Here is a 13,619-nt window from a genome sequence, read left to right as displayed (position 1 = left end):
TTTTTCCAGTTCGTTCTCTAAGTCATACGACGCCACTGCTATTGTTAAAGATTATCCGTGTGTTAGCCAACTTTTACAAACATTTCGATTCACTATTTTAGCATTTTTTGCTTCACGGCTACTCCTAGGCAAAAAAAAGTGATGAAGTTTGGATTCTGCTTAGTTATAACTCGTAACAATGTTATGTGATAAGAACGTCAAATCACGTCAGTTATCCCTAAATGTTGAAAATGTTGAGTACATTATTAGGGGAAATTTTGTTGGTTGTGTGTCATGATCTGTTTAAAAGTTATACAGGGGAATCTCCAACGTTCCTCGGTCTTAAGAAGCCAGAAAAGGGAAAAAGCATGATAACATTAGGGCTAAACGTTTGTTTACTGTGAGTGACGATAAGTTTTGTCGTCTTTTGTCGAACTTTTGTCGTTTAAAAGCTACAGGAATTCTACTGCTAATTTATGTACAGATCGGTTTTAAACGACCACGAAATATAACTGAGTTTTATCAGTTTTAAAAGCTTTTGGAGAAACATAGTTAGCGGGACTAATGTCTTTTATTTTCACTTACCCATGACACTTACCTAGGCAATGTGGAACAGAGTAACTCCAACTCCTATTAGCTTGACAATATATAACATCAGTCCCCACTAGAGTGTAATTCTTGTCACATACAAACTTGACTGATCCGCCATAGACGTAGCCTTTCTTGACAATCTGCTCTCCATTTATTGGTTTGCCAGGATCACCACACTCAACAGCTATAATAAGAATTGTAGGAAAGTGAATATTTTAGGCTTTGTCGCTTACATATTAATTAGTATATGAAAAGAAGATTGCAGGATATTAAGAAAAACTTTTTACTGTAGCTTGGATAGATGCACACGAGTTAATTCTTCTTTAAACGGTTTACATTTTTGAGATTTTTTTATTACAGATTCACCCCACTGCATAACAAGCAACTAATGAAATGAAATAAGCTAACACTACTTTAACAAACAAACAACAACAACAACAAAAAACAAAAGGAAAAAAAACGTTGTGGAGAAGGAGACAACCAAAAGCACCAATGCGCCATACTAGGGATGCCCTCTCTAATTAACATATAAGAAAAATATATACAAATAGAAATATAAATGTTCTAGTTATCCTTATAAAGCTTAACACATTTCTTTTAAAAGTTGCAATACTGTTTGATTCTCTAATATGATTGGGTAAACCATTCCATTCATCTACAACACGGTTAAAAAAACTATATTTAAAACCATCAGTTCTACTAAAATTTGGAACAAGGTCCTGTGTGTCATTTTTCCTCAAGTTATAACCTGTATTTCTGTCCTTACAAAATATGAGCTTATTTGAAATGTCAATAATATCATAATGTCCATTAATTACATTAAAAAAATGTAACATCTCTAGTTAACCTCCTATTAGATAATGACAACAATTTTAGCTTTGATAGTCTAGTATCATAATCATCATCAGACCTAGTGATCCATCTGGTAGCTCTTCGCAGGGGCACCCAACGGATCTGTTCCTCACAATATCTGTTCTACAGAGAAACTTTTGCTGGCTGGGAACTGAGGTTTCGGCTGTTCTGCTGGGAAGTAAAGTCTTAAATCTGCGGTCGAAAATTTATCAAATGTATCAAAAATTCTTGCTGGAGATATTTTATCCCTCCAATTTGTTAGAAATTTTTCTTGGGTGTATATCCAGCTGGGTATCAGGAGTAATCGGCTCCTCTCAGGTGGCTCCTCTATGTGCGCGAATTGTGCGCGCGCGGAGTCGCGCGCTTATGATTTATTTACCGCTGATCAAAACATCTGCACGTGGGCACCGTGAAATTCGAAATCAGGCTACGCTCCGCCACTGGATAACTGGCAACGGTTCACTGGCGGTTAGGACGATTCATGAGATTCATGTTTATGCAAAAGGTAAGGTTTCTTTGAATATACTGAATATATTGTCTACTATTATGCATGCATGTTATTTTTAATTCCCTTGTCTTACTTATCTGCATGTCACTAAATGCCATAAAAATCGCTTCTCGGTCTCGGTGAAGGCCTTGGCGCGCAGCCGTTAGATAGCTTTTCAAAACGATTCTTCTTTTCTTAGTCTTATTTTTACTCAAGGGTTGGCTTAGTTTCAGTGTGTATTGGTGGTTTTCGGATGAAACCATTTCGAAAAGCGCGAACGAGATACTGGGGATAAAAAGGATAAGTAATGAATTCAAATTCTTCAACTGTAAAATGTGCCTCGCTCTTCGCCGCTGGGAACGTTTCGCGCGATTCCCCAGCGGCGAAGAGCGAGGAGAAACGGATGTTTTCACAGGCTATATACATCGAGTCTTCTGAGGAGTGTGTTGTGAAAGAATTATTTTGGTGCATATTAATTGGTGTCGTTTCTTTATTTTGCTTTTAATTATTTACAGTGGCTTTCATACTGAACCCTGAGCTGTAAAATTTTCTGATAATGCTTGACAACGTCAACAAAACATTTTGAAAAAGCTAACAAAACAGCCAGCATGTACTACCACGAGTTTTAACAGCAATTCAAAATCCGACTCATTGTGTTCTTGAAAAGTTGCATTTTTTCGATTCCAGAATATCATCCTTTCTTTGTTTTTTTTTTATCTTGGATTTTAGCCCAGTTAATAATTAAACTTTTTATTGTGTTCTACTTCTACTTGTTGCAAAGATTTTGTCTCAATTCAAATGCTGTGTAGTTGTACATGTAAATATATTTATTTCATTTATCCTAATGCTCAGTCAATTCCAAGCATACCCATTCTCCCTGGGAATTTTTCTGGCATTTTGTTCCTACAGTGGGCATTTTTAATTGACAAAAGCATCATTGGGGTTGGAAATTTTTCATTGTTTAATTAACCTTACCCCCTTAAGGGGTACCATCTAAGCTTGTACTTATGTATGTACTCTGTATATGCCATACTGTTTGCCAAGTCTACCCTGGAAAGTTTATCTTATTAAGTAATTTTGGGTTGTAAAGTTGCCCTCTTTGCAGTGTCTTTGGGGTCTGTATGGATATCAGGAAAACTGTAAGGTTGCTGAGTTAAGTTGTTAAGTATGTTTACTGTGAAACTCACAATACCGTGAACACCAGAAATATTTATGGAATGTTATTGTGTTATGAGAATCAGGCAATAATTAGGGGTGAGATAACTTACACACAAACAGCAATGGTAATTAGTTTGTGGTTTAGAGTTTTGCTTGCGTATTCCTATTGGCCGGTACACAATCAACAATCCTGAAAATTTTCAGGTGCTTACTGTTTTCGGAGTTTGACAGTAACAATTTTCAGCTTTTTACAAGGTGACGTACATGTAACTTTTGCTTTGATACTGGGGCATTTGTTCCAACTTTTATTTCCATGGTGGGGTTTTGTATGTATCTACTGGCCCCACAGTAGGGGCAGGCATTTGCAGCTTTCGAATTAAAAAATGATAAATGCATGTGGAGGGGGGTGGGCATGTTTAGAATTGACTGAGTCATAAAGAAGCTCATCTTCTGTAATCCTTTTATCTATACAGCCCTATTTGTATATATTAAGAAGTTACATTATGATTTATTAACCCACCCCATCAGGTGCTTACTGTTTTCGGAGTTTGACAGTAACAATTTTCAGCTTTTTACAAGGTGACGTACATGTAACTTTTGCTTTGATACTGGGGCATTTGTTCCAACTTTTATTTCCATGGTGGGGTTTTGTATGTATCTACTGGCCCCACAGTAGGGGCAGGCATTTGCAGCTTTCGAATTAAAAAATGATAAATGCATGTGGAGGGGGGTGGGCATGTTTAGAATTGACTGAGTCATAAAGAAGCTCATCTTCTGTAATCCTTTTACCTATACAGCCCTATTTGTATATATTAAGAAGTTACATTATGATTTATTAACCCACCCCATGTACCCTCACATTAAAACAATATACTTCTAGAACAGAAGTATGTTATATGGAGAATTCATGTTTTTGTATTTGCTACCTATATATTTGCTAAATATTCTGCAGAATTAAACAATGGCTGCACCAGGTCAAGTTTGAAATAATACATCTAGGCTGATTTATATTAACTGAAAAACACAATATTCCATTGGTTTTCTCATTGTTATAGCTCTCATTGATATAAAAAGGAAACGCTATGGAATAAGTTCTACATGTACATTCAAGAGATTAAAACTCAGCTTTTGAGTCCTAGTAGTGCTGCATACACTTTTCTCCCTGCAGTAATTTCAAAACATAATTCTAAGAAACAGATCATAATAATAGGAATTTTGTAGGAAATTACATGTATGCAATTGTTATACCATGTTAACCAGTGGATATCCTGATATTTCATACATCATAATGAAGTTGGATGTGACCCTGGACAAACACTGACCTCTTTATGATTAGATTTGTCTGTTGTCTAAATTTAATCTTACCCATATTCATCATCAGATGTAGAGTAATATTGTGGCATGTACATCAGGAATTAGTGCTGCACAAATGGGTGTAATAATGAAAATAATAATAATGTTTTTCTGTTTCTTTTTCTTAAGCTTGTAGTGACAGGAGGAAATATGACTTGAGCCCAGGTAAACATTTATTTTATGCGTAATTTTTACTTTAGTTATATAATGTATTTTATGATATTAATCAGAACATGAATGTCAACATAACATCTTTTTGTAGTCAATGGATCAGTCATGTAGTCAATGGATCAGTCATGATTAATGATTAATCGTGAAATTTAATTTATCCTGGTACAAAGGAACAAAGGACAGAAAAGAACATTATGGAAATGTACACATGTAAAGAATGATAATTTAACTTTGATGCTGCTACAAAAACCTTTGAAAATTCCCCTTAAAAAACAATTTATTAATTTACTTATAAAAAGACATCCGTTTCTGTAGACATGAACCTGGTTGGTGTGAAGAGAATGCATCATTGAACTGTGTTGTATAGTGTACATTGGTAATCTTAGCAATGGATCTTTGATTTCCTTTTTGCATATAGCGGCAGACAGTCAACCACTTGGTCATGTTAAAACTTCTTTTACCTTAACCTGCCTGACAGAAGAGTAAGTCTATGTAAACAAAACACTATTCCTCTCACTAAAGGGCTTGCTCATGTTTGAGTATTCATTGGTCATTTTTCCTTGTGACCGTTTCTCCTGCTGTAGGTGGGGCTAGAGTTGTGACAACGAGCATTCTTTGTGTCTTCGTCCTTGCGACCCTCTCTTCTGCCATTAGGTGGGGCTAGAGTTGTGACAACGAGCATTCTTTGTCTGTTCGTCCTTGCGACCCTCTCTCCTGCCATTAGGTGGGGCTAGAGTTGTGACAACGAGCATTCTTTGGTTGTTCGTCCTTGCGACCCTCTCTCCTGCCGTTAGGTGGGGCTAGAGTTGTGACAACGAGCATTCTTTGTTTGTTCGTCCTTGCGACCCTCTCTCCCGCTGTAGGTGGGGCTAGAGTTGTGACAACGAGCATTCTTTGTCTGTTCGTCCTTGCGACCCTCTCTCCTGCCGTTAGGTGGGGCTAGAGTTGTGACAACGAGCATTCTTTGTTTGTTCGTTCTTGCGACCCTCTCTCCCGCCGTAGGTGGGGCTAGAGTTGTGACAACGAGCATTCTTTGTCTGTTCGTCCTTGCGACCCTCCCTCCTGCCGTTAGGTGGGGCTAGAGTTGTGACAACGAGCATTCTTTGTTTGTTCGTTCTTGCGACCCTCTCTCCCGCTGTAGGTGGGGCTAGAGTTGTGACAACGAGCGTTCTTTGTTTTTTCGTCCTTGCGACCCTCTCTCCTGCCATTAGGTGGGGCTAGAGTTGTGACAACGAGCATTCTTTGTTTGTTCGTCCTTGCGACCCTCTCTCCCGCTGTAGGTGGGGCTAGAGTTGTGACAACGAGCATTCTTTGTTTGTTCGTCCTTGCGATCCTCTCTCCTGCCGTTAGGTGGGGCTAGAGTTGTGACAACGAGCATTCTTTGGTTGTTCGTCCTTGCGACCCTCTCTCCCGCTGTAGGTGGGGCTAGAGTTGTGACAACGAGCATTCTTTGTTTGTTCGTCCTTGCGATCCTCTCTCCTGCCGTTAGGTGGGGCTAGAGTTGTGACAACGAGCATTCTTTGTTTGTTCGTCCTTGCGACCCTCTCTCCCGCTGTAGGTGGGGCTAGAGTTGTGACAACGAGCATTCTTTGTTTGTTCGTCCTTGCGATCCTCTCTCCTGCCGTTAGGTGGGGCTAGAGTTGTGACAACGAGCATTCTTTGGTTGTTCGTCCTTGCGACCCTCTCTCCCGCTGTAGGTGGGGCTAGAGTTGTGACAACGAGCATTCTTTGTTTGTTCGTCCTTGCGACCCTTTCTCCTGTCGTAGGTGGGGCTAGAGTTGTGACAACGAGCATTCTTTGTCTGTTCGTCCTTGCGACCCTCTCTTCTGCTGTAGGTGGGGCTAGAGTTGTGACAACGAGCATTCTTTGTTTGTTCGTCCTTGCGACCCTCTCTCCTGCCGTTAGGTGGGGCTAGAGTTGTGACAACGAGCGTTCTTTTACTGTTGGTTCTTTTGACTCTCTCTTCTTCCACATGTTGTGTAAGGCTTCTGACGATGGGTGCTGTTAGCTTGGCCTTATTGTCAGTTATTTGTCCTTCTAAACTTTTTTTAATTATCATTTACTCTTTTTTTGTTTTGTTTCAACTAGGGCAACCGTCTCAGAGCTGTTTTAATAAATTCCTAAATAGCTTTCTTGTTTAATTGGAAGACATGGTTATAAATTTACTGCTGATGTGTGTACAATTGTCTTCAATTTTTGTGCTATTTTACAATGATTGTTGTGCAGGTTGCAGATGTAGTGTGGATTGCAAATACTGATCCATGGTTTATGCGGTACATTTATGTAAATTTTTTTTAATCTTCACTAGAAATTGCATGTTTCAATTATAACTGTATTTAATGCGGTTAAAGTAGCTCAACCGTTTAGAACCAAGAAGTAAAATGTCCTAGCCCTTATTCAGTATGTGTATCTTTAGAAATTAAAAAAATAAATAGCAGTTAATGAGGAGCTCTGTTTTAAGGAAAAGGCTTTAACATACAGACAAGACACAATTTCAACCATGTTTAGAACCAAATTTGGGAAAAGTTGATTTAATTAAACCTCTCTACATGCCCGTGATGGATGATGTCGATAGCAACATTCCATTCATTCTTAGGGAGAGAATATTTTTAAACAAAAAAAACACTTGTCTGTTGGAATTATTATATTTTTACCTCTTTCAGCTGGATTTAGTAGCTTTTCTTTAATATTCGTCTAATGGTTCTTTTTTTCCTTGTTTTTAGATGTAAGTGTGTTAGGTTTTTTGTGGAAGCACCAACTGCAGAACAAACTTATCGGGGTGTAAAGGAAAGGTATCTTAAGGTTGCCAATAGTCACAATAAAGTGTTATATCTGCATGTTCTTGGTAACTGCATTCTTTTCGTTTATCTTACATAATAGTGTTACACAACTGTTAAAAAATTCTTAATTAAAACATTCGGGTTTTGGCGGAGCGCGAGTTCACGGTTGTCAAAACCTATTAAACAGCCTGAAGTATTATATTCAAGTTGGACTGAATAGGATTCACAAAAGGTACATCTAGGGAAGGCTTAGTGACGTTCCTTTTTCATTACCATTGTAGTTGTTGTTATTCTTGGTTGACAAGCGAGAGATAAGGCTGTGTGTTATTTATTTTGACCGTATATACTCGAATCAGCGCCGCAATTTCCAAGCAACCCTGCGGCGCTTATTTGAATACAGATATATTTTTTTTCTGCTGGCTGACAAAAATGGAGAAGGCCGCTCCGCTGGCTGGGAGAATAGCCATCTAACCTGCTGGGAGTGAGGAACAGATAAATTCTTTCCAGCAACACGGAAAAGTGCTTGAAAATGCCTTAAAAGCATCTAAATTTTGGTTTTCTGTAGTTAACGGCTCATTTTCAGAAAAATATTCGTTGGGTGCCCCTGTCTTCGCCGAACAGCCTCCAATTTATCAATGTTACGTTTGGTAGGAGGGTTCCAAGTTTCGCATGAATAGTCTAATAAAGGTCTCACAAGACTACAATAAAGTGTGTTCATGGTATCAATATCCTTTAAGTCCCTACAAGTCCTCTTAATCAACCCTAAAACCCTATTAGCCCTAGCAGTTATTTTATCTACGTGTTTGTTCCATGAAAGATTACTAGTAGTTAATAATCCTAAATCTTTATACACAGCAACACTTTCCAAAGGTTGACCTTCATTATTATACTCCCCAACTAATGGTGACTTTTTCCTGGTTATTCGCATGATCTTACATTTCTTGGTATTAATTCTCATCTTATTCATCTTACACCAATCTGAAACGGGGTTAAATACTTAGGGAAAAATACGTAAATATCAGCGAGTGAAGCGAGTCGAATCGAGCGGTGGATTGGGGACTGGGAAAGGGCGGCGGAACATGGAGACATGCCTTTGATGCCGCCGTTCAATGATACCACAATCTGGTATCATGCTCTGATTGGTCAAATGTCTTCATCTTGACAGATTCGCGGTGTTGTTGACAGTATCGAGCTCTTTTAATATCACGCTCTCACAGATCGGGAAAAGATTTTTTAAAACACGAATTTAGAGCAAGCAATACAAAATTCTTTAAGAGACTTTTCGCTTATCCCTCAACTCCAAGAAGAGCAAAAAATACGCCTATGATCTGTTGCAAAAAGAAGAAGAAGCATTCAACATACATGGAGCGTTTCTTATACTCTCCTGTGGTAAAAGATGGTCAAACTGAATAGTCTGTCGCGTTAGGTGCTAAACTTACGCATTTTTCCTCCCCGGAAAAAAAAAATTTGTTTCAATGGTACATCATAAGAAGCTATGTAAACGAGCATTATGATGCGAACTGTGAGGGATCTCCTTGAGAATCTATTCGGCTGTTCGGGGTTGTTCCTCATCGGCACATTTTCCTCTGAAACGTCCTTTTTTCTCTTTGCCGAAGCTGGTGGTACTCGAGTTGGCGATTGAAATTAGTTGATCTCTTTTCTTGCACTCTCACGGCTTCATCTCGAATTCAAATCCCTTTTTACAAAAGCGACATAATAAGCTGACGTGCTGACGTGTTGACATTTCAATGACAAGTTGATTCCATGAGGGCGGATCGACGGCATCAAAGGCATGTCTCCAGGCTCCGCCACCCTTTTCCCTCCGCACTGACTACCTCTCGGCTCGCTTCGCTCGCCGATCTTTTTTCGCCCACGCCAATTTTTTTTTCCATTTTCCACTAACGGATTCTGGTCCCAGCCTATAAGCTATATATCTCTAAACACAAATACATGCACACTTACAGACTGTACCTTTGCACTTGGGGGTATTAGTATTCCATGTTCCCTCTTCACAAGTCACTTCAGCCTCGCCTTCAAGTGTGAACCCAGCGTTACAAGAGTATCGAACTGTCTTTCCGTGCTTGTAGTTATTACCGATTTTAAGGCCGTGATTTATATCACCAGGGGATCGACAGTTAGCTTTAATTTAAACAGAAAGAAAAATCTTAATACCACAAAAACTAGAGTAAACGAATGATTTGTTCTTTTAGCTCCAATTTCATAACAAATTAATTGGTTTCGTTAATTAGCGTTTCTCTTTATTTTACTTAGCACACTAAGTTAAATTGTTCAGACAACTAGTATTAATACGTATCAGTTGTAAAAAGGTAAAATTTTCTACCGCTAATTTTCCTAGAATTATGTTTCTACCGACTATATAATCTTACTGTTATTTATACTTTCAAGAGCCCTGGCTAAAACTAATGAGGGTAAATGTCTTTTGTTTTCTCTTACCAAACGGTACTTACCCACGCAGCGTGGAACAGAGGAACTCCAACTCTTATTAGCTTGACAAAACATAACATCAGCTCCCACTACAGTGTAATTCTCGTCGCAAACAAACTTGACTGATCCGCCATAGACGTAGCCATTTCTGACAATCTGCTTTCCATTTGTTGGTTTGCCAGGATCACCACACTCAACAGCTATAGTAATAATTACAGGGTCGTTAATTTTTAGCCTTTGTCGTTTACATACAATACAATAAAAGAAGAAATAAAGATTGCAGGGTATTAAGTAACTGCAACTTGAATACACGCACACGAGCTAATTCTTGTTTTAACGGTTCAAAGTTGCGGGCTATGTAATTCATTTTGCAACCATTACCAAAATCTGCCACGAAATTTGAACAGTCGCAAATAAGAGAACCTGCTTTACCTCCAAAATCAACACAAGCTTTTATTTTAGAAAACAAGAATGAACGCTAACCTTTACACTTGGGAGTGGCAGTGTTCCATCTTCCATCTACACAAGTCAGTTGAGCCTCGCCTTCAAGTGTGTACCCAAAGTTACAAGAGTATCGAACTGTTTTTCCGTGTGTGTAGTTATTACCGATTTTAAGACCATGATTTAAGTCACCAGGTGAGCGACAGTTACCTTAATCAAAAAAGAAAAAAATGAAGGTTAGCTACATAAGAAAATAACTTTCGGAAAAAAAAAAAAACAAAACAAAACAAATTGCTCGTTATTTCTTTAGTTCTTTATAGAAATTAATTAACTGAGTTGTTTCGATTTGCTTAGAGCGATTTTCGCATGACCTTAAAAAATGGTTTCGGTAGGGGTTCGTTATTTGTTTTATCAGCCAATGGATAAAAAGATCAAAACATGGCCTCTTTGTTTTCCCTCCAAAGAAGAAGGCATTGTTCGATTGGCCAATCGTTTTGTAGCAGTATGAAGTCAAAGCGAAGTATCGATTGATTTCTAGAAAATTATCGGGCATGAAGGTTTTCACCCGATCGTTCGGTTAACCAACCAAAACACACGCGCGTTTGTCTCCGTTCGATAAACCAATCAAATCGTTCCATTTCCGTTCGTTTGTTGTTTCTGTTTTGTTCGTGCGTTTTCATCTCAAGTTCATAAGAAAATCGCTCTAATTTACCTTATTGAGACCCAGGAATATCTTTGAATATCTTCAAAATCGATCAAACTATGAAATCAAACTTAGCAAATATTTCTAAAAAAAATCTAAGAGCATTTTAAAAACATTTTAAAAACTTCTAGGTATCACTAGATGTTGAAAATGTTGAGTCCATTATTAGCGGAAATTTTGGTGGTTGTGTGTCAGGATCTGTTTAAAAGTTATAGACTGAGGGGAACCTCCGAAGATCCCCGGTCTTAGGAAGCCAGAAAAGGGAAAAAGCATGATAACATTAGGGTTGAACTTTTGTCTCTTCTGAGTGACGATAAGTTTTGTCTTGTTTTGTCGAACTTTTGTCGTTTAAAACTACAATATTTCTACTGCTAATTTATGTATGTACAATTTTTTAACGGCCACGAAATGTAACTGTGTTTTATCACTTTTAAAAGCTTTTTGGAGAAACATAGTTAGCGGGACTAATGTCTTTTATTTTTTCTTACCCATAACGCTTACCTCGGCAACGTGGCACAGGGGAACTCCAACTCCTATTAGCTTGACAATATATAACATCAGTCCCCACTAGAGTGTAATTCTTGTCACATACAAACTTGACTGAGCCACCATAGACGTAGCCTTTCTTGACAATCTGCTCTCCATTTGTTGGTTTGCCAGGATCACCACACTCGACAGCTATAATAAGAATTGTAGGAAAGTGAACATTTTAGGCATTGTCGCTAACATATAAACTAGTATCTGAAAAGACGATTACCTGGATATTAAGAAAAACTTTTTACTACAACTTGGATAGATGCACACGAGTTAATTCTTCTTTGAACGTTCAAAATTTTGAGATATTTCATGTTTTAGCAATGAAGTCTTATTGAAAAAGTTCAATATTACTAAAACCTCAATCTTCAATTTAAATTATTAAACGTACTACCAAAGCTTTTCGCAATTGATCACTTTAATGACATTGCCGGATTTTCCAGTATTAAACTGGTCACTGGACGCACCATAATAAACAATAGGGAGTTTAAGCAACGACCACGAAAGCGAAAACGTCTCTTAAACTAAGTGAATTCACTCTGTTTCAAAATTCATCGCTCTTATTCCATGACGTTTAATTTGTCAAATGCTGGCGAAGTTTTCTGGTGTTGAATTCCAAAGGACTGTATCTAAGTTGAAAAAAGAAATCGTTGTCTTGTGTTCACGTCCTCCAGAAAACGTGAAATTAGGCAGTTTCACGTCGTGGTCGTGCAACAACGGAAAATATAAATGTACATAAAAGCGTGACGCTCGCGCAAAGTTTTGTTTTGCTAATCTAAAGTTATTGCTTTTGATCCGTTCTCGATGCCATAGTCAACGTCGTTGCTTAAGCTCCCTAATATCATAGTCGACGCAAGGTTATCATCAAGTAAGCACAACTGCCCCTTTATTAAAACACAAAACAATGCAAGTTGCTCCCACCCCAATCTCCTCGCGGTTTCTCTGCCCTCGACCGCCTTTCAGTTACTTAGCGCGCCCAACCAAAACCGCCATGCTACGCAGCTAGCTTTGAGCTAGAGTTTAGGGACTGTTCGTTATTTATGCCTAAGGGAGGGTCGGTGATTTTCAAGCAATTCAGGCATATAAAAAAATTACCCCTCCCCGGAAGTGGGTATTTTAAAAAATTACCCCCCCTCCCGTTTATGTGACAGGCCCAAAATGTAACTCCCCCTACCCCCACCCCCCTCCCCTCAGGACAAGCCGACATTCTTTCGTGATGCTTGACTTCTGATAGGTGCTTGTCTATCACTTTACCTCTATAACCCCTCATACGGAGTCTTTGCTTGAAATTAGTTACGTTCTCTTCGAACGTTTTCTCAGAAGAGTTTGTTCTGAGTAATGTGAAGGCCTCGGATTTTATGAATCCTTTCTTAACTCCTGGAGGGTGACATGAAGAGAAGTACGTGTATTGGAAAGTTTCTGTCGGTTTGAAGTGTGTACGCACATATAGGATTGATTCCTTCTAAAATCTTTCTCCTTTGTAAATACATTTATCCAGAAAGGCGGTTTCTGTTTCTGAAACTTCAGAAGTAAATTTTATGGTTGGGTGGTGGTTATTTGCTAGCTCGATGAATGAGTATATTTCTTCTTTGTCTACATTCCACAATGAGAATATGTTATCGATAAATCTCTTCCACACTAGTGGTTTGTGCGGACTTTTGTTAATAATCTCTGTCTCTATTGCAGACATAAAAATGTTAGCAAATGGAACTGCCATTTTTGTTCCCATAGCTGTACCTTGTACCTTGTACTTGGAGGTAGTTTTTTTTCCAACAAATTGGAAAGAATTCTCCCTTAGGATTAGTCTGAGCATATCTGCGAGGTATTGGCTGGGTATTGGAGGTTTGTTTTGATAGAATGTTTCGTATGCTTTGCATATAATGGTAATTCCTTCCTCCTGTGGGATGTTTGTGTATAGGCTAGTTACATCCATAGAGACTAAAATAGCATTTTCTACGACCCGGCAAATGACACGTGGGTGGGTTTTGCTATTATTAAATATCAGATTGCATGTAAAGGGATTTAATAAGTTAATATATATTGGAACCTTTATTAACGCTACTCCACGTCACGTTTTCTTGGCTTTTCAAACTATAAAGACCAGGCGCTTTGTATTAAAATAGAA

At 38.4% G+C, this 13,619-nt stretch overlaps 1 protein-coding gene across 1 annotated transcript in view; it reads right to left on the bottom strand.

Moving 5' to 3' along the window:
- The window catches only part of LOC140938399 (sushi, von Willebrand factor type A, EGF and pentraxin domain-containing protein 1-like), a 51,307-nt gene that overhangs the window by 19,382 nt on the left and 18,306 nt on the right, over nucleotides 1-13,619 (bottom strand). Inside the window, exons 9-11 of the mRNA XM_073387885.1 lie at nucleotides 9,840-10,016; nucleotides 9,343-9,510; nucleotides 578-754 (exon numbers count right to left, since the gene is read on the bottom strand). Coding sequence (XP_073243986.1) covers nucleotides 578-754; nucleotides 9,343-9,510; nucleotides 9,840-10,016 — 522 coding nt within the window. The remainder of the gene's footprint in view (nucleotides 1-577; nucleotides 755-9,342; nucleotides 9,511-9,839; nucleotides 10,017-13,619) is intronic.

Source organism: Porites lutea, chromosome 5, assembly GCF_958299795.1.
Source record: "Porites lutea chromosome 5, jaPorLute2.1, whole genome shotgun sequence".
NCBI classification, from domain to species: Eukaryota; Metazoa; Cnidaria; class Anthozoa; order Scleractinia; family Poritidae; genus Porites; species Porites lutea.
The sequence above is the reverse complement of the archived record's forward strand: the minus strand, read 5'-3'. Positions and strand labels throughout refer to the sequence as shown.